Source organism: Megalobrama amblycephala, linkage group LG21 (genome assembly GCF_018812025.1).
Source record: "Megalobrama amblycephala isolate DHTTF-2021 linkage group LG21, ASM1881202v1, whole genome shotgun sequence".
NCBI lineage: Eukaryota > Metazoa > Chordata > Actinopteri > Cypriniformes > Xenocyprididae > Megalobrama > Megalobrama amblycephala.
In genome coordinates this window covers 11,457,520-11,482,861 of record NC_063064.1, presented here as the reverse complement: position 1 = coordinate 11,482,861, position 25,342 = coordinate 11,457,520, and the positions used below count along the sequence as shown (strand labels likewise).

General features: G+C 38.3%; 1 protein-coding gene across 4 annotated transcripts in view; it reads right to left on the bottom strand.

The window, feature by feature from the left end:
* The window catches only part of si:ch211-51h4.2, a 185,566-nt gene that overhangs the window by 102,966 nt on the left and 57,258 nt on the right, over positions 1 to 25,342 (bottom strand). For all 4 annotated transcript variants that reach the window (XM_048172176.1, XM_048172175.1, XM_048172178.1 and 1 more), the window contains exons 7-8: positions 22,872 to 22,937; positions 8,857 to 8,980 (exon numbers count right to left, since the gene is read on the bottom strand). In XM_048172176.1, the coding sequence (XP_048028133.1) occupies positions 8,857 to 8,980; positions 22,872 to 22,937 (190 nt within the window). The remainder of the gene's footprint in view (positions 1 to 8,856; positions 8,981 to 22,871; positions 22,938 to 25,342) is intronic.

The window sequence follows — 25,342 nt, the reverse complement described above, 5'->3', positions numbered from 1 at the left end:
ACATTCACAGACAGTGCATTCTCTTTTTCTCTTTTGGCACGTTTAAATGGTTTAAAAGCATTTGCATGAATAAGAGTCTGATCATATATTGTAATGCTAGGCAAAGGATGACAGAAAAAAACCAGATGCTGCGTTAATTGCGATATATATGTACTAAAGGTTTTTTTTAGTACATGGTTACAACCACATGATATTTTATATCAACTTTTCTTGAAAATGTGTATATGTTTTTAAATACATAAACTTGACAATACTATATGGTTACACTTTATTTCAAAGGTCCATTTTAGCACGTTAGAAATTCTATAATTCTATAAGTAACTTTGCAACTACATGTTGTCAAGCTTAGGCCTGGATGCATTTAACTGCAAACATGAGATTTGCTCTAGTAACTCATGTCTCACACACTTTATATCCGCGAACAGCCATAAACAAACCACACAAGGGGCTAATTAAATACCTGAAGCCTCTTTTTTTTATTACTGCCTTTATTTTATTCTAACTTCTTGAAGTGCTGAGGTGATACACAATGACACGTAAATTTTCCACTCCATTTCTTGTGAAGTGATTTTTGGATGTTCCCTTGTTCCATATGCCATTAGCAGTGTTAACTGATCATGTACGCTCCTTTTGGATTGAAATCTCACTTGATGGCAGAATACCTTGTGAAGTCCACTTCGCAGGGAACTTATGGTCAAATTAAACAGACCTCTGAACTGATAAGAGATACAAAGAAAATGTGCAAAGCAGGGGGCACGAGGAATGGGAAGTAGAATAAGTTGACATGTACAGTGCTCAGCGTGAATGAGTACACCCCCTTTGAAAAGTAACATTTTAAACAATATCTCAATGAACACAAAAACAATTTCCAAAATGTTGACAAGACTAAGTTTAATATAACATCTGTTTAACTAATAACATCAAAGTAAGGTTAATAATATAACTTAGATTACACATTTTTCAGTTTTACTCAAATTAGGGTGATGCAAAAATGAGTACACCCCACAACAAAAACTACTACATTTAGTACTTTGTATGGCCTCCATGATGTTTAATGACAGCACCAAGTCTTCTAGGCATGAAATGAACAAACTGGTGACATTTTGCAACATCTATCTTTTTCCATTCTTCAAGAATGACCTCTTTTAGAGACTGGATGGAGAGTGATGCTCAACTTGTCTCTTCAGAATTCCCCATAGGTGTTCGATTGGGTTCAGATCAGGACCCACTGAATCACTTTCACCCTGTTCTTCTTCAGAAATCCAACAGTGGCCTTAGATGTGCGTTTAAGATCATTGTCATGCTGGAAAAGTGCATGACGACCAAGGGCATGGAGTGATGGTAGCATCTTCTCTTTCAGTATAGAGCAGTACATCTGTGAATTCATGATGCCATCAATGAAATGCAGCTCCCCGACACCAGCAGCACTCATGCAGCCCCACATAAGGACACTGCCACCACCATGTTTCACTGTAGGCACCATGCATTTTTCGTTGTATTCCTCAACTTTGCGACGCCATACAGTTTTGAAGCCATCAGTTCCAAAAACATTTATCTTGGTCTCATCACTCCAGAGTATAGAGACCCAGTAGTCTTCATCTTTGTCAGCATGGGCCCTGGCAAACTCTAGGCGGGCTTTTTTTGTGCCTGGGCTTTAGGAAAGGCTTCTTTCGTGGACAGCACCCATGCATGCCATTCCTCTGCAGTGTACGCCACATTGTGTCACGGGAAATAGTCACGCCAGTTTGGCTTTCTACTTCTTTTATATAATGCATTGAACTTGCATGCCGATATTCTTCAATCCTTCTCATCGGAAGTGTGTAATGAATAATTAGACTCACCTGTGGTTGAATTCTTGTTAAATTAGACATTTGTAGTTTAAAATTTAGCTTTGCTCCAGAGACTTTCAGTGGGGTGTACTCATTTTTGCATCACCCTAATTTGAGTAAAACTGAACATTTTGTTCTCTAAGTTATATCATTGACTTTACTTTCATGTTATAAGTTAAACAGATGTTATATAAAACTTAGTCTTGTCAACATTTTGGAAATTGAGAAATTGGAAATTGTGTTCATTGAGATATTGTTTAAAATGATACTTTTCAAAGGGGGTGTACTCATTTACGCTGAGCACTGTAGTTTTAAAGTTATTTATAGTCAGAAGAATGTCAGTTGGGGTACCATCAAAATAAAGTGTTAGCAGATATTAAGCAGACAGTCTACTAATACTCTAATGAGAGTTAGTTGACATGTAGTTGCAAAGTTACTTATAATTAGTAGAAAATCTAAACTGTACCATGGAAATAAAGTGTTGCCTAATATAATGACAAGAAATTGAACTGGTGTAGTCGTTCTTTCATTTTTTTCATTCAGACTGAACTTTAGAAAGTTAAATTTAAATAAATTTAAATAATTACATTTCTAAATAAATTCAGGAAAAAAAAAGTGTGTCAATGAATCAAAGATCACTGTACATCCACCATCAAGGCAATCACCACTGAGATGATTGGGAATGCTAACAGTTGCCCAAACTGGTCACATGATGAAGCCACAACTAATACTGTCATACCAACACTTTGAAGCATTTGAACATGTAGGCCTATATTCTGCTATCAAACATTACTGGCCAATAGCATAATTCAGCCACACCCCACAATTAGCACACAATCAACCCCTCCACACAAGAGACATGATCATTCCTGGCCTCATTTGAGCAGAAGAAGAGCAATTATCTTCTACTTATAGTAAAGCGCTAAATTACACCCACTTTAACTGGCGATTTGGTGGAGGGCATTTCATGGATCACTGTAGCATTGGGAGTGTCATGAAAATATGTCGCCCTGCTGTTAAACGGAAGAGCCAGTCACAGATGATATCTCATCAGGGGCTCTTCTGCGGCGTCTAGGTGGCATGATTCACAGTGCGATGCAGGAGGGGCTGTCCATGCACCATAAAACCCTAACTCATAAATGATAACCGCCCAAATTATAGATAAGCATGGACATTTCAAACAGGGATAATACATCAGCAAGTGTGATTGATGGGCTAGAATTTGACCACTGATGAGACAGGGCTGAGAATTACTGTCAGCTAGCTTACTGACCAGAGCCTGGGGGCATTCGTGGCACTTGATGAATGGCTGCTGTGATTATTACAAAGCATTGCAGTGGAGTGCCAGCCTGGCAGCATAACTTAAAAAGTGAAAGGAATTTGAGGTGAATCTGAGGTGCATCCCAAATGAGATGCCCACAGGCCACTTGCAGTCCAAAACTGTCAAAGATTCTCTGAAAATCAGAAGTAACAATCTGGAAATTACAATGTTTTCAAAAAGTATTATATAACAAATGCTTTTGCAAGCTTATACTATAAATCTACTATGAATATATACCATTAATACAAGAGAGCTTATGTGTGTGATTTAAAAAAAAAAAAAAAAAAAAAAAAAAGTTGTGCATTTAAAAAAAAATATTAATAAAGTTTGCTGTATGTTTTACAAGAAATTAACTCATTCTAAAAGGAAAAGGAAGTTCTTTTGCAAGTCAGTGACAGGCACATTATCATCCAATGCAATGAAAAAATAAAACAACAACATTGTGTCGCTCTATCATTGTGATAATATAGTTCCCTTTTTAAGTGGAACTCAACTCTGTCTTGGATTGACGCTATGGGAACACAGTGTGACCGGTGTCTGAAACATGCCAATAAACCATTGGCAGATGACAGTCCATGACATCACACATGGAGCGCCAATGAGTACAAAGGGGGCACCTGAATATACATCATCAATTTTTTTTGTCTTCAGGAGATGCTTGTTTGTATGCTTATTATTATGCATTTGTGAGACTGAAAGAAAGAGACTGGTAAGAAGCTTTGTTCCTTGATTCTTACCTGAGAGATAGTAGTCAGTGTTTGCACGAGCACATTTGGCCCTTGAGGGAGTTGAGGGGACTCATAGCAATGCATTCGTGGTAGCAGACTGTTCTTGTTTGATTCTCGATAGAGTGATAAGAATCTAGCATTTGAATGGAGCGTGTTCAGCTCTTGGGGGAGTTGAATGCATGCTTTGTGATGCAGTCGCTGTGAGAAGCTCCACCTATGCTTGACTCTCTCTTGAGAGATGGGAGTTGAGCAATTTGATGTTTGGACCCTACATTATCGTCATTGGCCCCTCCTGTGGAGAGCAACCATGGCTGAATTGGCACAGGATAAGAGCGGGTTTTTGGCAAAACAGGAATCTGAAACCTCTTTTTGTCGCCTTGTTTTATATGTGTGCCTGAGCAGTGCTTAATTTTGATTTACACGTGCTGGCACATTTTCGACAAAGACACTTCAGTTTAGGCAGAAGGATGGGCACATGTCTGACATCCTGCCCCCTTCACATACCCCCTAAAGTAAGTGTGGCATGGGCCAGTGGCTATTCGCGGAGGTTGATTGTGTCTGACATCTATCTTACCCCACTCTGAAGTATCTTGTTTCCGAGGGTTGAGCAATATTCTCCCCTATTTTAGGGTTTAAAGTAAAATTGTACACTCCCCTGCAGAAGGTTGCTTGGTAGGTATCACCTTTGTGTTGATGCAGATTGAATGGAGTACGTAGGGCACGCACTTTCCCCTACTTCATTACCTCCCTCCCCAACTACTGCTGGGTCTTGATGTAGGGGTATATGCTCCCCTTTGGGTGAGTGCTAGTAAACGCTGAGTAGAGCAGGTCCTAGAGGAATGTTCTACCTAAGAGGGTAACGTAAGCTTCCCTTGCTTCCCTTTTTAAAAGCAGGGTTCGAGCCACCTTGAAATAAGGATAGGTTCCTCTGTGGCTCCCTTGGGGTTGAGCCTCTCTTGCGTTGAGGCTTTCCCTTGGAGAGGAAGCAACATCAGAGATGGTAGCCACTCAGATTTTTTCTAACAACATTGCAAGCACCCTTTGGCAAGCTGCCCTTTGGGCCATAAGGTTGAGGGATGTGTTTTACTCCCTTGCTCCCCTTTTTAAAAGCAGGGTTTGAGCCGCCTCCCCCAGACTCCAGGGGTATTGAATTAAGGCTAGGCTCCCCTGTGGCTCCTTTGCGGTTGAGTCTCTCTTGTATTGAGGATCCCCCTTGGAGAGGCAGCAACATCAGACATGGCAGCTGCTGAGGATTTTTTAACAACATTGCTGGCTCCCTTTAGTAAGTTGCTCTTTGAGCCGTAGGGAAGAGTGAGGTGTTTACTCAATCCCCGACTGTCTTAGGTTTTAAAGTAGGGTTCTTTGCTTCCCCTTTTAAACCCCAGTTATTCATGTATACGATCCTAACAAGCAGAGGCACCTTGCTTAAGCAAGCGGTCCTCCTTGTTATTTTGCACTTTTCTAAATAAAATTATGGGAATCGGCCTGAATTCTGGGAAGAATGCAAGCAGAGTATGAGCAGAGTGCTTACCCCTTGTTGTCTTGGGGTGATTAAGTAGAGCTGCAGCTCCCCTGTGGTTTCCCAAGGGGTTTAGTTTATTGCAAAAATCTGTTGCATTAAGAATATATGCAACTCTTGTACTGCAGCTTTTTGTATGAAAATTAAGGTTGCATCTCCCCCCTCCACTTCAAAAGGGAACGTCTCAGGTTACGACTGTACCCATGGTTCCCTGTTTCCTTTGGGCCTGCCTGCATGTCTCCTTCCAGACAAAAAAGATGATGTATATTCAGGCACCCCCTTTATACTAAGTTTATACTCATGGACTGCCGTCTGCCAATGGTTTATTGGTGTGTTTAAACTTGCTTCAGACACCGGTCATGCTGATGGCATTCCCCCCATAGCGTCAATCCAAGATGCAGTGTCTTGTTCCAAGATGCATCTCTCTGGTGGATTTACTACAAGCAACCCCGGACAGACTGGCGTAGTGGCTGCTGAAAATTCAGCTTTGCCATAAAAGGAATAAACTACATTTTAACATACTGTACATATATTGAAATAGAAAACGGTTATTTGAAATTGTAATAATACTGTATGTCACAATATTGCAATTTTTACTGTATTTTGAATGAATTATTGCAGCTTTGGAGAACATTAGAGATGTCGTTCAGAAACATTTAAACATTTTACAGACCTCAAACATTTAAATCATAGTGTGTAACTGAAATAATCTCATGCTAATTATGCTCACAAAATGTACACACATTATAGCCATTTCTTTTGCAGACTGATTGCATATTGATACTGCACTTTTTCTCAGTTTCGCAGGTATCCACTATTTTACACAAACCCATTTAAAGGCCATGTTAAAATAAAACAAATTGTGGTTGGTCACATAACATGTTTGTCAGACAGTCTCTTCCTGTCCAAGTAGGCAGTTTTTGGCTAGAATTAGCTGTAATGTGGACCAGACTTCCAATCTGGCTATGTGAGACTAAAACATTTGAAGTGTAACATGTTTGCTCTAACTTTTTACTTCATCGCTGGGTCAAATGTGCTCATTATCAAGGGAAAACTGATAGTTCTTCCCTTTAGCTCAAAAGAGCTCTGGGATCGTTTTCTGCTGTCCCGTGAGGTTGGTGTAAACAGGTCACCAACTCACTGAATAAAGCACAGAACACCTCATCTTTAAGGACAACACATCCCTGGCAGAGAACTCTCAAGACATTGCACTGAAAAATGTCAAGGTAAAACCATCTCAGTTTTAAAAATGATACGTATAGTAATAAACATTTTTTTTTTTTCTGTGTTTTAATAATCCCTCTTCTCCTGCCCTCCAAGACATTTCAATGCACCCGTTTATTGCAGTTCTACATTTGAACGAAACCTCTTGAAGTGTGAAGTGTCACTCACGGATCAAGTCAGTATATTAAAGATGAAGCACTCCTCTAGATTTACTAGTGAAGGAACATGCAATGTATTACACACACATATACACAGAAACAGCTCATCAGAAACCATTATCATTTCATGATTATTGTTCATTACGTCTAAAGTGTCACATCTTTCCAAAGTTTAATAATTTTTGTTTTTCGTGGCTCCTTCACAGATTAATAAGGCACTCATTTTGTGGGCATAATTAACAATATAAATAACACCAAAAAAATTTAAATAAAACATATTTTTGTGTAAAATACGTGAATATTTACAAAACTGTTTTCAAGATTGATAGTAATAATAATAATAATAATAATAATAATAATATTAATAATTTTTTTTTGAGCATCAAATCAGCATATTAGAATGATTTATGAATGATCATGTGACACCGAAGACTGGAGTCATGGCTGCTGAAAACTTGCCATCACATGGATAAATATATTTTTTAAATATAAAAAAAAAAAAACATATTTTTTAAATTGTAATATTATTTCACAACTTTGATGTTTTTTTATGTTCTTTTGATCAAATAAATGCAGTCTTGGTAAAAATGAGAGACTTCATTCAATAAAAAAAAAAAAAAAAAAAGAAAAATCTTACTGACTCCAAACCTTTGAACAGTAGTATAGATACAGCATGTGAATATCATAACACAGAAGTTCACAAAAGATTTTTACTCTATTTTTGGTAAGTAATGTATTGGTGATAAAAATATTAAAGAATTTGATAAAAAAATAACCAATGAATAAAAATAATATTTATAAAATGGTTAGTTCATGTCCTTCGTTCTGACTGGTCAATAGCTGTGATTTATTCACGATAAAACGCGGCTATGACCGCTTCACCCAGCGGTTCTGTGTATCGCTACACAACACCCTTAGCAACCACTCTTAGCAACATAAATGGTTTGTTCTCAGTTGATATTGTTCATTAAAGCTTATTGTATTATGTAGAACTAGAAGAGTATTGTGAGAAAGAGATCGATTGAGCGAGTTTATTGCATTCAGATTTAGCATTTTCCTTCAGGTCAGTCCTATGTTCATACTAAAAAATTTGTTTAAAAGTCCGATGTATTATCTTGTCCTTTTTAACAGTTAAGGGGTTTTCCCGTGACTGACAGCGCTAGTCAAAGCATTTGTCAGTTGCGTCTTGTTCCATGTTCACAACAATTCAATGTAACAATTCTTTTCAATGTAAAAGTCGCTACTGACTGACACACTCATAAAAGACAATATTTACCACCATCTAATGGCGTAATAATGTAACTTCTGTTCATGGTCAGGGACTATTTTTTCCAGTGGAAGGAATGCTTTTAGTAAAAGTTTACTTCATGAAAGTTGCATTGATACATATTTTTGGCTTTAATATTTGTATTGTGCGTTAACTGTTTTATAAAGCCCGGAACACACCAAGCCGATGGTCAGACATCGGGCAGTTTTTGTTCGTCGACCGACTTTTCATGTTTTCTCAGTGTGTTCCGCACCGTCGGCTGAAGTTGGTCCTCGTCGGCTTTTTTCCGGCTGATTCGACATGTTAAAACGGCGTCGGAGCTCGTCGGTCAGTCAGGCCATCTGATCATTCTGATTGGTTGTTTAGCTACTGCCACCTGCAGGTACGGAAAAGCATTTCATCTTACGCAGGCGCAGAACGGATGTGCTACTTGGCCTGTTCGGGTGTCGAGCGTCGGTTTGGTGTGTCAGGGCAACTTTGGACCCAGACGCTGCCGACGTCAGCTTGGTGTGTTCCGGTCTTAAAAGCGATAAGGTACTCGAGGCTAGTGCTGTATCATGAATAAGTCACGGCTAAAGGGGTTGCAGGCACTCTGCTTCACGTCGTGCCTTCAGCCGTGACTTATTCACGATACAGCACAGCCTCTCATACCTTATTGCTTACATAAAAAAAGTATATAAATAATTTCCAGATTTTGTTAATCGTACAAAAGAATAACACTGTAATAAATGTGAGCACAAAATCAAAATACTTACTATCAAAAGTAGTTTCATATGTGTAGTTCATGTAGTTTATGACTATTAAACTTACGGTAATAACCAGCAGTATTCCTTTAAGGAGAGTCAGCAGTGAAGTAATGGGCTGAATGATGATCTGGGCCAGGAGAATACCCAATGAGAGCGTCCATGTAAATGCAGGGATCACGTAGACATGACTGCAGAATCAGAAATCAGGCAAACAGTCATCTTATCCCCCATTGTTTTAAATTACAGCTTCAGTAACTCTAAATAATATGAAACACCACCTCTCAAAAATTTCAGACTGCAGTGAGAGGAAATGACAACAACACAATACAATTGTAAATTCTTTATAATTTCCCTGCAAAATAGAGACTTGGTATCTCTAATTCACATCCTGAATGAGGAGAGGCACATTTCTCCTCTCTAAAGAAAACAACAGGGGGCAGGTAATTGTTTTGAAGTGTCTGTCTCTATCTGATAAGAGTGCTGTCTGATCCAGTACTCCATAATAAAGTAAATTTACAAATGCTTCTACTATTCTTTTATTGCAAAAATATGCTCAGAAGACTTACACTGTCAAGAAACATACAGTATGCATGATTACAAAAAGGGATTTCCATCTTTTCCATATAACTAATTCAAGTTCAAGCTTCATAAAGGACTGGATGGATGGGTAGGTAGATGTCAGCTACAAGTCAACTAACTCTCAGAGTATTAGTAGACTGCAGTAGGATGTTAGTAGAGTGTTCGGGTAAGTAAGTTAACATAGTTGCAAAGTTACTTATAGTCACTAGAATGTCTGTTGGGGACCATCAAAATAGTGTTAGCAGATATTAAGCAGATTGTCTACTAATACTCTAATGACTGGTAGTTGCAAAGCTACTTCTTGACAGTAGAATGTCTACAGTGGACCATCAAAATAAAGTCTTAACCATATCACTAGATGATAGGTATACCGTTTTACATACTCAGTCCATTTTTATGTTGCCAAAAATGATTACATGTTCTTTTCATTTCCTCATCACAAAATCTTACCAGCATGCTTTCATATGATGAAATCTGAATTGTTCATCAATACAATCTTAAATCTGGGGTTTTGGGATATTTCTAGTTGCATAATATCTCCCTAGCTTCCGTAATAGAATACATTTTTATAAGGGTAAACACATTCTTTGCTATGAGGAAGGATAACTATGAAGCCAAGGGCCTCAGCTACTTTATTAAGTATTTTGAGAGTTTTACACCAGTCTTCTTGTAACATTATTATCTATGTTTGTGAACAGAGGTCAAATTCTATTGTCCTAAAGCAAAGCAAACTTATTTATGAAGTCAATTCGGCAAGACCACCATATTCCACAGATAAATATGGGTTTTATAATGGATTAAGAGAACTGCGAATACTCTACGAGGGCTGAAATAACCTATTGATTTGTCCTTGCATGATCACTTTACAGTCTCTCTCTCTCTTCTCTATCACTCTCTCATTCCATTCTCGGTCACAGGCATCTGCCTATGATGTGTTCTTAATGAAGCATTCAGCCATTGATGTGATGCAGACCGTCTTGAGTGGATAATTTTCAGGTTAAGTATTTACTGGGGTGTTGCAAAATAAATTACTTTTGTGGCAATAAGCGGAACTAAACAGAAATTCTGCAGTAGAAACAAAAATCTCTCTGTTTTCTGCTGACCACTATCAGTTCTTATACTTAATCTTATATGCTTACATAATTGTAAAATGTTTTAATGAGTTTGAAACATTTTAAAGAAAATAGTAAGAATAAACTGATAATATAATAAAATATAATAATATTTGGAGTGGTTTATTTGCATGAAATAAAGCACTGAAAGCACTATAAATTGTGTGAAATAGCACTGAAATAATCATAAACAGATGTGGCACAGATGTTCACTAAAGTTGCAGGCATTCGTATGTCTAATTTTTTGAGGTATCTGTGATCTGAGGTAAACAAAAAAGCTCAAAGAATGAAGACCATCTGGGGTAAAACTTTATAATAATGTTCAGTTTTAAGTCACTTGTAAATTATTAGTTAATGATGAACTAATCATTAACAAAACATGATTATATGTTCATAAATGATTAATAAGTGATATGTTAACATTTTATGAATGTTTTATTAATTCACTTATAGGTCATTTATAAATTATTAGATAATGTTCAACAAATCATTTACAAAACATGAATATACATTCATATATGATTAATAAGTGATGTACTAACATTTTATGAATGTTTTATTCGGCTATAAGTCATTTATAATTTATTAGTTAATGATCAGTGATTAGTCAATGAGTATCAGTAAATTAGTAAATGATCATTTGTAAATGATCAGTATATGATTTATTGATGAAGTTGTAAGCTGGTCTGGGTTCAAAAGCACAAACATGCAGGTATGCTAAAGCACTACTTTTAAGAAGAGTAATTTATTTGTTTTGAAGTGGATAAACATTTATAAATTCCTTACAGTCAGGTGATTCCAGTGGATTATATTAAATCCTTTCACTCATCAGCACAGACTTGTGTTCTGTGTGGAGTGTGTGGAATCTAGTGATGAAGTCAACCTCTGAACCGGTTTTACCTTCCACTGAAGCTCACATCAGGTTCACAGAGTTAAACACTTCATGTGTGTCAGAGAAGACAGCAGTCTATACCCTCACCAGTCAGCGCTTACACTGCAGTACACACTACAAAGTGTTAAACACCTGTTATAGATGAATCATTTACAAAGATTTCTGCATCCCCTATTCTAAAGTGTAAACTATTCATCATTTGTAAATGTGTTATATATCATTTGTAGACCTTTCTTACCTGTTACAAATTATTTGTATATGTATACAAGTCATTTATAACACTTTCTGCATCCCCTATTCTAAAGTGTAAACTATTCATCACTTATACATGTGTTAAATATCATTTGCAGATCTCCCTGGTACATGATCCATCTCATTCCATTACTTTACCCAAGCCTAAACTTTACATTATTTAAAAAAAATAAAAATAATAAAAAAAACCACCGTTTAACCAGCACTTAATCATTTAATTTTTATTTTGTTTTTCATGGAACAGCTCCTCACCATAACATGAAAACGCACCATAAACTGATAATAAACAGTCCATTATTTTTTACATTTTTTTTCAAGTCTTCAGAAGTCGTATGATGCAATCGTGTGAGGAAAAGATAATTATAACGTAATATAACCATTAAACATTAATAATCGTATCAATCCGCCGTTACATAACTTTCAAAATTGGCGCTTCTAACAATACAACACAGGTTTGTGGCAGTGCCGTCAAACCTCACTCCTTATTGGCTGTCACATGTGATTTGTGACTACCATAGAGTGTTTGCAACATGCCGAATTTGAGTTGCTGTGCTGAGTTAGATTCAGCGCGACGCTTAAAAGGATAGAAATGCGGATAAGAGGAATGTTTGCAGCGATTAAACACTTTAATTTCATTCTGTAACTCACACAAAATTAGGATTTGCTGTTATTTCGCTGGTTTTGTCTGTTCTGTATACTGCTTTTTGTAATGTTTTAAATAAATGATTGTGACTAACGTACATTTATCTGCCTGTTACACTACGTATATTGTCAAAATGGTTATGCTTAAGGTTATAGGGTGGAGTAGGGAGCTTAAAATTATACAACAGTATCACAGTACATAGTTGATATATGGTTGTATAAAAACTAAGATAACAGTCACTGTAAATATATCTATATTGCGTTTCTATTTTGTGAAGTGGCTAAAAAGTGGACCTGTTTAGGTATAAGGGGTGAGTTAGGGGCTCAAAGATATCTATATAATAGTAAAATATATTTGCATAAAAATATTATAATTTTTATATAAAAATATATCATTTAAATATCGGGATTCGTATAGACTTTTATATCCTGTAACTGAAAGGTATACTTTGCATATGGCAAATAAATGGTAAATTTACAAATTGCAGTTTGTACATAATTTATAAAAAAGATCTGCAAATGATATGTAACACATTTATAAGTGATGAATAATTTACACTTTAGAATTGGGGATGCAGAAAGTGTTATAAATGACTTGTATACATATACAAATAATTTGTAACAGGTAAGAAAAGTTTACAAATGATACGTAACATTTACAAGTAATAAATAGTTTACACTTTAGAATGAGGGATGCAGAAAGCTTTGTAAATGATTTATTCATGCATTTACACATCATCTGTAACAGGTGTTGAACACTTTGTAGTGTGTACTGCAGTGTAAGTGCTGACTGGTGAGGGTATAGACTGCTGTCTTCTCTGACACACATGGAGAGTTTAGCTCTGTGCACCTGATGTGAGCTTCAGTGGAAGGTAAAACCGGTTCAGAGGTTGACTTCATCACTAGACCCCACACACTCCCCACAGAACACAAGTCTGTGCTGATGAGTGAAAGGATTTAATATAATCCACTGGAATTACCTGACTGTAAGGAATTTATAAATGTTTATCCACTTCAAAACAAATAAATTACTCTTCTTAAAAATAGTGCTTTAGCATACCTGCATGTTTGTGCTTTTGAACACAGACCAGCTTACAACATCAAGAAATCATATATTGATCATTTACTAATGGTTTGTTCAACATTTGTTCATGATTAACAATTGTTTATTGAGATGATGATACTAAAACAATTTTGTAATAAATACTTCAGTTTGTCACAGATCCCTTGTTCCCCTGGACTCCATATCCCAAGATCCTCCTGTTCTCCACACCTGCACTCACTTCCCTCGTCATCTCCTCATCATCATGGATCACCTGCACCTGGACTCTCTCATCAGCACACCCTTTATATTGCACTCACTCCCTTCACTCCTTGTCCGTCTTAATGTTATGTTCATGTGTATGTTGGGTACTCCTTGCCTGAATATATTAAAGTATTGTTCATTATTGTGGAAATCCGTATCTGCCTCATCCTTCCACCAGCTACACGTAACAGAAAGACGGACCTTAAAACGCTGGATTTCCACAAGTAAAATGGAGACTTCCACCAGCTCCCTGGCTCCTGCTCCTCCAAGGCCTCTCTCCCATCTGGCAACCGGCGATCTCCTAATCGGGCTCCTGCAGGTCGGTCGTTCGCTGGAGAGGTATGTGGAGGAGTTCGTTGAGCTTGCTTTCTTGTCTGACTGGCCTGAAGCATGTTTAATCTCCCTGTTTCTGGATGGACTGGACGACAACACTATCCGTTTTGATGAACCTGATTATCGTTTCTCCTTAAGTGAAACAATCAATTTTATTTTGTGGTTAAATGGCTCCAAATTCTTCGTGGATGAGGTTCAGGATCAGTGTATGTCTCCAGTCCATCCAGAAACACGGCTGGCCGGGCCAGTCAGTCAACCTCCGTCTTCCTCCGCATACCCCTTCAGCGAACTTCCGGCCTGTTCCATGCTGGACCCTCACGCCACTGCTGGTTCCAGAAGGCGGAGGAAGAAGAAAAGAGCCCCAGCCGGTCACAAACCTGCCGCTCTAGCCCTCTCGGAGGAGGCCCCAACCTCACACGAGCAGCCATGTGATGCGGACTGGCTTATTGACTTCATTACTGAGCCAATTTCTCCAGTCTCCGCCGAGCCAAGTTCTCCAGTCTCCGCCGAGCCAAGTTCTCCAGTCTCCGCCGAGCCAAGTTCTCCAGTCTCCGCCGCCGAGCAAGCAGCGCCAGTCTCCGCCGCCGAGCAAGCAGCGCCAGTCTCAGCCGCCGAGCCAGTGTCTCCAGTCTCAGCCGCCGCCGAGCCAGCCGCTCCAGCCGCCGCCGAGCCAGCCGCTTCTACTATGAACTGTGTTTTTGAAACATACAGCCCTAAGACTGTTTTCCCTCCCTGCCTCCCTCTCCCACCTCCGTCCATGTGTGTCTGCACTGAACCTCCACCTCAAGCCACTCGCCCAGATCTCCACCTCGGGCCTCTGGGCGATTACCTTCACCCCGGCTCCAACCTCCCTCTGCTCCACCGTTGCCCATCAGTCCACCAGTATCACCAGTCTCCATCCTGCCTCCACTCACACCTTGGTCACTCGTCAGCCTGCCCTTCCCTCTGGACTGCACTCCTCCGTCTCCACTCCGTCACTCCGTCCCTCGGTTTCAGTTGGCCTCCTCTCTCCCCCCGGTGTTCGTTTTGTTGTCTGTCGTCTGTCTCCTACTGCGGCCTTCTGGAGCCCCGGCTGCGCTTCGGTCGGCGGAGCCTACAGTTCCGCTATCACCCGCCAGTCCTTCAGCGACGCCTGGGCTCAACGGCTCGAAGGCTTCGGCCCCTGACCCTCCATGGCTGCCTTCGGCCCCTGACCCTCCATGGCTGCCTTCGGCCCCTGACCCGCCATGGCTGCCCATGGCTCCTGACCCGCCATGGCTGCCCACGGCTCCTGACCCGCCATGGCTGCCTTCGGCCCCTGACCCGCCATGGCTTTTGAACCTGCCCTGGAGACCTCCACTCCAGTCTACTCCTCCCCCTGCACCGGCATGAGGTCTCCAGGGCGCCCTCCCCCTCCCGTTACATCTACGACGCGAGGACGCGCCTACCGGGAGGGGGAGGTACTGTCGCAGATCCCTTGTTCCCCTGGACTCCATATCCCAAGATCCTCCTGTTCTCCACACCTGCACTCACTTCCCTCGTCATCTCCCCATCATCATGGATCACCTGCACCTGGACTCTCTCATTAGCACACCCTTTATATTGCACTCACTCCCTTCACTCCTTGTCCGTCTTAATGTTATGTTCATGTGTATGTTGGGTACTCCTTGCCTGAATATATTAAAGTATTGTTCATTATTGTGGAAATCCGTATCTGCCTCATCCTTCCACCAGCTACACGTAACACAGTTATTATAAGTGATAAATAATGTCTTAACTAAAAACTTATAAACCATCTACTAATGATCTGTTTGATTTAATTAACTTACAACACATTTGTTAATTCTTAGCACAACACGTATTAATCATTTATGAACGTATATTGTAATGTTTTGTAAATGATGTTCATCATTGACATAACGTATAAATGTCTCATAACTGAATTAATAAAACATTCATAAAAATGTTAACATCACTTATTAATCATTTATGAATATATACCCATGTTTTGTAAATGATTTGTTCGTAATTAAATAATTTATAAATGACTTATAACTGAATTCATAAAACATTCATAAAATATTAGTATATCACTTATCAATCATTTATAAATGTGTATTCATGTTTTGTAAATGATTTGTTAATCATTAACTAACAATTTATAAATGACTTATAACTGAATTATAAAGTGTTACCCAATCTGGGATACCAATCAGTCAGAACGTCTGTTTATACTATTCGACAAGTCGTAGACTTGAGTTCGGCCTGCAAGAGGAAATCACATCAGAAAAAAAAAAAAAAAAAAAAAAAACTAATTGTATCCAACTGCACATACATTTCTAATGCTTCTGACTGCCCTCTGATATTTAAGATTCTAGGCTTTTAACTTTTTCTGGCTGACCGAATCAATTTTCATCAGTCCGTCACCTTTCTGGCCCACAGTTCTCTTAACACCACAAAAAGAGGATCAAATGAATAATCAATACACTTCATCTCTGCATTCTCTCAAGTTTTGAGAACTTCATTAGCACGTTTACTTGGGTGGATATGGCACTGAAGTGCCCCTGAAGGACTGTGGGAATGGCTTCTTATTATGCTATGGAGTCGTAAAGCTGCTGAGGGAAGAAAAAGACAGACAAACAGGAATGATTCAGAAAGAAAGCAAGAATGAAAGATACGGAATGACAGTATCCTGCCCCAGATGGGAGTACTGACAGTACACATTTGTCTGTGACATCCCACTCCCTGCAGGCTAGAGACACCCACCCCACCATCCCGACATCATGAGCCAAAACAAAACAGAATGAGACTATGATTTTCTGCACATTGAGACTCCATTTGATGCTCTAAAATAAAGCTACTCGATCTCCCTAAAGAAAAAGCTATCTGGCATATTAATATTTTATTATAACGCAATTTTATGTAGTTTGATGCAACCCTATATATTTACTCTCATGATATTCAAAACTAATGTTCCAGCTGTTCTTTTTTAATGAAAGTGACTGGTGACCAATGGCTTTCAAACTCTGAAAACAAAAAGGGATAATTAAATTTGCGATTGATTTTTTCTAGTTTTCGTAAAAAAAAATAATAATAATAAAATAAAAAAATATCGGCAAAGAGGTGGGAAATGGTTGGAACTAAGGTGCCTGGTTGCTGAAACCATGCCCACCCAAGCACGACCATGATCATGTTAGCAGGCTAAAGAAGCTATCTGTCTTAGACACCATCTAAAATATTATTAAAGACAATTGTACCACCAGTAATTGTAATTTGTGTTGGGTGTGAAAATGACACGCAAATTCAAAACGGGACTTCAAACCTTTGTAATGAAATAGTGATCGCGAGATGAATCCAATCCGTCACACTTTGGTTAAATGTCCATGACCGTCCATTGAAAAACAAACAACAGCACTTTTTGTCCACAAAACCATTAAATCCATGAAATATTGATATATTATCTATTGTTTGCATCACATTATTTCTGAATGATCTGCTCTCTATCATCGTTCTTCAAGAAATTATGCAACCTGAGCAGCGTTTATATGTTGTAAAACTGGTATATGATCATATACATTAGACTCTCACAAACAAATGAGTCTGCGTCTAAAAAGTAAAATTTTTACAAAATAGTGCAGGCAGTTTTAGTTATAATATCCAAGCAGTACTGTGGTGTCTTGAGAGGCATTATTCTCCAGCCATTTTCATAGTAAATCTCACGAACAAAACTTTTAGCCAATGCCAAGACGATCCAACATGTGTTCTGTTTATCTTCCGCATGTGTACATATGTACACAGGTGCACATCTGTCTCAAACCATATAACCGCACAACAAGCCATATTTAATAACTGTATAAAATATTCCCTAAAAAAGCAAAAAAAGATGCCAAATTCAGCAGCTGGAATTAGCTGAGGTAACATGACGGCTCACAGACAGCAGCGGCAATCCACCTGTCACTCAAGTGACCACACCCTTAATTATGCAGAACTTTAAGGCTTAATATAATTTAAACAGATGAGTTATAAAAAAACAATTCACCCCCTCAGAGGTTGTCATGAAGGGCAAAATTAGCTGTATAGACCAAAACCACAATTTGTACCAGCTGCAAACATATTTCTTTCTGCTGTAAAGTTAGGCATTTTAACAAGGGTGGTCAATGAGATTCTGCTCTCTTTTGGTGCCTGTCCCTAGCTGCCAGTTGATGAATTGCAGTTTAAGTCACTTCCGTATTGGCTTTCAAGAAAAACTGGGGAAGGGTGCCGTTTGGTTTGCACATTCAAATATGGCATGTCATGTCATTTATGCAATGTCACTGGTTACAAGACACATGAGAATCAAAATGCACTAAATTTGCATATGGCAGAGAGAGGCAAGTGATACTTTCTGGTGCTTTTTTTTCTGTCACTTTTGGAGCTTGAGAGCCCCTGGTCACCATTTACTTTCATTGCATTGAAATGTAAGCATAGACATCAGGGTTTTTTTTTTTTTTTTTTTTTTTTGTAAGAGCTTTCATGAACCATCTAATGTACTCATCAACACTGAGCTTTTTCTTCACTTTGTTGCCAGTATTAACTCTGGTCCCATGAGTCCTTTCAAAAGTTCACCTAAAGCATGGATGAATGTTAAGGCAACATTTATATCCTGATAATATTTTTTTCCTCAAAGCACCAATATGTAATTTAACTTTAAACACAGTGATTCATTATTTATGTGAGGGGGAGTTGAATGTACTAGGTTTAGAAATATAAGATAAATTGATTTCCTTTCTCACATAAAGCACTGAATGATAAACCTTTTTCCTACTGAATTTGTCTCAAGTGGGTGTTTTTTTAAAGAGTGTGGTGTGTTTTAATTAAAATGAAAAACTGTCAGGTTAAGAGGTTCAAATAGCTCAAGGGCAAAGAAAACAGCAACGGCAACAGCAACAGCGGCTTGGATCCAAGGATCATTTCTGTATGGAAAATTTATGACTAGGATAGATGGTCTGTATCCCATAAATACTTGTTTATAGCATACTTTTCAATAATTAATATGAATGATATTCAAATTATTTTCTTAAAGGTGTCTTATCATATTTTATTCATGATTTTATTGTTCCAAATGCAATCTTACTTTGTAACAGACCATTATCTGACCTAATAATCCAAGGATTTTTGAACTTAAGCAAATTTTATTTCTCTTTCCACACCTTATTAATTGTTTAAATTGAAAATTGAATTTTTATTTCACAAAAGACATCAAAACAAAATGTCAGAGGCATCAGAAACAAAACTTACTGAAAAGAAAAACAAGCAAAATTATGGCCATCTTTTAATTGAATTATGACACCGTATGCTGCGTTTGGAGAGGATCCCATGTCTGCTTATTTAATTTTTCATGTTTACTTCCTGTTCTCAAACTGAATACTAATGTGCACATGAGGTTTCTCATCACTCAATGAATAGGTCATCTGAACTAATGCAACAAAAACAAAAACAGCTTTGTACACTGTTTAACTTTATGAATGTCTACCACTCTCTGTAAAATAAAAATAAAACAAAATAAATGCAGCTATAGCTCATTTCCCCCCTCTCACACTCAGTATATCTTGTCTCCTCATCACAATTATTTACTAAAAAGGCAAAAAGACTTAACACATTCAACAGCAACACATAAGCACAGGGGTGTCCAAACTCTGTCCTGGGCCACTGTCCTGCAGAGTTTAGCTCCAACGTGCCTCAACACACCTGCCTGGAAGTTTAGTATGCCTAGCAAGACCTTGATTAGCTGGTTCAGGTGTTTAATTGGGGTTGGAGATAAACTCTGCAGGACAGTGGCCCTCCAGGGGCAGGAATGGATACCCCTGCATAAGCAGTTCAGCAACAAAATTGCAACTGCAGATTCCCACTGTGGAAAAATAATAAATTGTATTTTATATACAGTGATCGCTGGGTTACTATATTGAGTATTTTCTTTTCTGACGATTACTTATAAAACGTTTAGCAGGGCTGAATGATAAATAACTACTTTTACTTTACAATCTTAATAGTCATAAGATGAGAAGTGTCACATTGTTAAGTTTTAGTTCTGTTTTGGTTTCGTTTTCATTCCAGTTCTGTTAGCTAGTTAGTTTACTCATTAGCTCCTCACCTGTTCTTAGTTCTGTTGATTACTCTGTTTATTTAAGCCCTTAGTTTCCTCTGTTCATTGTTTGGATTGTTGTTTTTTCTGAGAGTTAGTATTGTTAAAGTGTTTCTTTGAATCGTGCGATTACTACAGCCACCACACTGATCATCAAGGACCACACAAAGGACTTTCTAGATCTGGCGTGCCTCACCCCAACACTCTAAACAATGGTGGGTTAAAAACAACCCAAGTTGGGTTAAATATGGACAAACCCAGCAGGTTGGGTTAAAGGGCACCTATTATGCCCTCTTTCACAAGAATATAAGTCTCTGGTCTGGTCAAGTTTCAGCTTAAAATACCCCACAAATTTGCCCCTATTTGGGGGTGAGCAAAAACATGCCTTTTACTATATTACTATATTGCAGACTAAAAAAAGAAATCCAAAATTGGTTGAAAAAATGGCAGGGTGAAAACAACCCAATCCCTGGGTTTGTCCATATTTAACCCAGCATTTTTTAGAGTGAAGGTACGCCTGTCTGGTGATGGTCCACGGGAGAATTTCACCACATTTGTGGAGTAGGTGCTGGTAAACAACGGATCGGCGTTCACAGTCTGCCCCGCTAAGGAGGACATCACCAGCCCCACTCCGGATCCAGAGCCCAGCCAGCCGCCTCCCTCACCCTGCACTGAGCCTATGTCAGAGATAATCGCAGACACAGAGCCTGAGCCTATACCATGACAGTCTTTCGGCCCGCCTCCGCTGGCTCCCTTCAGTTCCCCTTGGCTCTTGTATCCAACTAGCAACACGGATCCACCTCAGTCTCCAGCTCTGCTATGGCACAATGATTCCCTGTCTCTGCCTTGGGCCACTGATCCCGTCACTCCACCTTGGCCCTGCCAATCAATCGGCTCCGCCTTGGATTTCTCCCTCCCTCGGCTCCACCTGGGGCCATCATCCTTCCGGCCCCACTGGGCTCCCTCAAACCTCTGGCTATTATAAAGCGACGTGAATACTTTGTGTGCCAAAAAAACAAACAAAATGACTTTAACAATATCTAGTGATGGCTGATTTTAAAACACTGCTTCATGAACCTTTGAATCTTTTGTTTTGAATCAGTGATTAGGATCGCGTGTCAAACTGCCAAACTGCTGAAATCACGTTACTTTGGTGCTACAAATCACTGTTTTGAAACAAACGATTTGAAGCAGTGTTTTGAAATTGGCCATCACTAGATATTGTTGAAAAGTCGTTCTTTTGTTTTTTTTTGATCCACAAAAAGTATTCTCGTCGCTTTATAATATCAAGGTTGAATCACTAAACTCACATGAATTGTTTTCAATATGTTTTTAGTACCTTTCTGGGCACTGAAAGTGTAAATAAACTTGATGGCTAGAGAGGCCTCACTGAGCCATCAGATTTCATCAAAAAAATCTTAATTTGTGTTCCGAAGAAGAATAAAGGTCTTTTGGGTGTGGAACGACATGAGGGTGAGTAATAAATGACGTTCTCATTTTTGGGTGAACTAACCCTATAATGTTCACATAAGTGCCACCATTCAGGCTGTTCACAATTTGCTATAATAGGTTTAGGCAATCATTATGGCTTGAAGTAGGCTTGCTGAGATAGTCGGTGTTGCCGGTGTTACCGGTGCGTATCATCACTTGCCCGGTGATGATACTTTTCATATTAATAAAAATCATTTAGTTCAGTTAGAGAAAAGATTTAAAATGAAATGTGTCTGCTCAATTCAGCATGAGCCAAACGAGAGTTGCAGCTCAGATCAGCAGGAGGAGTCAGACTTCACATCACTTCGCCTCACACTTCACTGACAAGACCACAGCAGATGATTTGGTTTCAAAGCTAAATGTAAGCGCTCATTTAAGCAAGTTTTGTCATTGTACTATTTTGTTGTTGTGTTTTTCATTTAGAATAATAATGAACCCACCATTCAATCAATCGCCGCTTCCGAATTGGTACTAATTTGAAAGTGAAAGTAAAATGCGCATGCATGGCCACACGGCATTCATAATGGTGCATGTCCACTGGTGCAGAGTGAGCGTTTTCAGTTAATTCCTATGCTCGCTCTGCTCCGCGCTGTTATGAATGGCAGTGCACATTTTACTTTCGCTTTTTCCCCACTTTCTGTTTATATGTGTGTAGCCTATAGATGTGTGCGTGCATGTGGGGAGGGGTGCGATTTTCAAATAATAATCGAATTCCCAGCGATCATCGATTATTATTTTTGCTTGAAATGCCCATCCCTAGTATGCATTAAAATGATAAAAGTGATGGTAAAGACATTTATGTTACAAAAGAGATACACACACACACACCCCTCTATTTGCAGCTAGACAAAGCCATGCTGCTTACACAGGAACCTGGTCATTTGGGTACCAAACTAAATATGAAGTGTGTTTTATTCAACCATTTTCCAGATATCAAAAGTTGTTTAGTTTAATCTTCTCACAATACATCACAGAGAAGAAAAATTTTGCTTGTGTTTTTGCCGAGAAAAGCATTAGGAGATCAAACACCTCACAGGCACGATATAATGAGAGAATTTTCCAGCCCTACTGTAACTGCATTTATAAACATTATTCAAACTGAGGCCATGATTTGACTGACAAGCAGTGAAAAGAAAATCTGGGTTTGAAATTGAACATCTACAGAATAAACAATATGATTGACTAGGTGTCTTTCTTTGAGATAACATAAGAATAAAGAAATAAATGCCCTAAAGTTTAATGAAAGTATAAATAAAAGAAAAGCATGTGCATTTATTTCATCTGACTGAACAAAAACAGTTCTTGTATGCAAGCCTGCTCTTAACATTTATTTTTTGTTTTACATAAAAGATTGCACACTAAGGCAGCTCACCTGGTATGAAAAAGTGCAGCATAGGCCTCACTTCCCGCCAGGACGTAACTGATCCCAATGGACACACTGTTAAAGACACAGTTGATTATCAGCACTCATTACAATAATGACAGTTCATATTAATAAGGAGCTGTCACAAGGACAAATCAAACAGTATCTTCCATTGTGCCAACTCAAAGTTGGACAAAGCCAGATATTTCATCTTCATAAGTGCCATTGTTCAATCTTTTGACTAGTGAAACTTGTCTGACTTCTTCAAACTTGTTTCATCAATGTTAAAACATGTATCACATTCTGGAATAAAGAACAACCTCAAAGTGGATTTTGGTATCATTTGTGATGTTTGGATATTTGATATTGTGTGTGATGGTCAAGTAGTTGTTTACTTTTTTGAAAATAAGTTAGATAAGCCTTGGGCTTGCTAACATAAGTTAGATAGTAGTTAATTAACTGATAAAACCTAATAATAATTACAATAGTAATAATAATAAACTCACAAAAGTAACTAAAAACTTAATTAAACAGGGGAATTTTAAAGTCAGATAGCAGTTTAGTCTGACTATTTTCAAAATTACACCTACTTTACAAACAAACATTAAATGAATAAATAGCATGATGGCAGTGATTTAAAAAGTACAAAGTGTACTCATAAATACAAAATTAACTAAAATTTGATTATAGAGGGGAATTTTAAATCTCAAGATAGACTGTACAACCAAAACACCAAGAACAGTCAATTTTGACAAAATGCTAAAGTAATTAGAAATTTTAAACTAGAATGACAGCATGCATGCATGCATTCATTCATTCGATTAAAAATGTGACCTTTCAGAATCTTTCAGTTGTGCATTTTGGTACTAACGTATAATGTTGAATGTTACATGTTGAGCCAGGTGGTCTAAAAAAAAATGTAGCTGTGTGTCTATGTAGTAACTACAGAAGGAAATCAATGGGGAAGAGGGAAGGAGAAACCTTGAGTTGCACCATCATACAGGATAATGCTGTGTGGATCTGTGATCCTTGACTGGTTAGATAACGCAATCTGTCATGGAAGCACATTGATCAAGTGTTTAAGCCTCTTAAATACAATGATGGAAATCAATTGGATGTGTGTTAGCCAAACCTGTCTAAATGCTGATTACAAGGCTTTTTTTCCATTCAGTTGGATGACTGAGCATGCAGAGTACTGCAACAAATGATGCCGTGTTAAGTGTCAAAGGCATTTCTCAGTAATGACCACTGATGCCCTCAGTGCCTTGATACTCTTTCCCAGTAAAAATCCCCCAAAAATTCAGGCATTTTGAATTCTGTATTTAGTAGTGCAATACCATCCACATAGAAGACACAGGTATAGTAGTCACAATGCCAATCAGGGCAGAACAAATCCATTTTGCTTGAAAATATAGCAAAGAAATTGATTTATGCTTGTTAAAAAATACTTTAGTTATTCAAAAGTACCCCAAAACTTAATATTTGGCTAAAGTAAAGAAAAAGATGAAAAATGACTGGGGGAGAGCTAATTTTCTAACAAGGGGTAATTAATAATGACCCATTTAAAGAAGAACAGATGGGCGGCCATATTGTCAACTAGTACAAAAAGTGGTCGACTATTATTCCAAAGGTGAAATGTTAAAAATGTTGTTCGGGGCAGTGCTGCTGACATTGTCAACACATCAATAACACTGCATTTTATTGTGGCCTAGAGAGCATAACATGGATTTAAACATGGATTCTTACTTAATGCTCAGATCTAGTGAGGAGGATGTTTATGCATGTACCACTTCAATGGAGAGCAGCTCTTAACTACGTTCTCAGTCCCAATGACTTCATTAACCTTTTTTGTTGATCAAAAACTGAACAAGATGCTCTCCTCAGTCTAACTGAATGGGTTCAGTGACATTTTAGTGGATCGCGTTTGTGACACATTTATGAAAGTGTTTTTCACAAAATCTTCTTTATACTGAACCCTAAAATGAACAAATATCTGAGAATGACCGAGGTCATGTGGCATCGGCTGGTAGTTTTTTTTTTTTCCCCTTTTCCCTTTTTTTTTAAAAAAAGGAAAGACTGTAAAATTGTAACATAATTGGGCTTTATTATGCTTTCTGTTGTTGTTTGCAAGCTCTTTTTGGGAACATCTATTATTGCCTCTGGTAAAAAAATGATAATAGACAGAAAAACAGGAAGGCAATGAGAAAGACAGATTGATCAAGTTCAAAGCCTTCTAATAATGTGAGTGTAGAGTACAAACAATTTTTATGCTATTTTAGTAAGACAAGTCCTCTGTGACTGAATTAATAAACAAGCATTTTACATTTTATAAAGAAATGAGAGCTTTAGCTTAAGATCTACTAGGAAGACTTTAATGCCACATCATTCAGTCATACTAATAGGTCTGGCCAATCACTGCTTTACATCTGAAGCATATAGGCACTAAACTCTCCGTTTCACGTTCGCAGATGATGACCCTG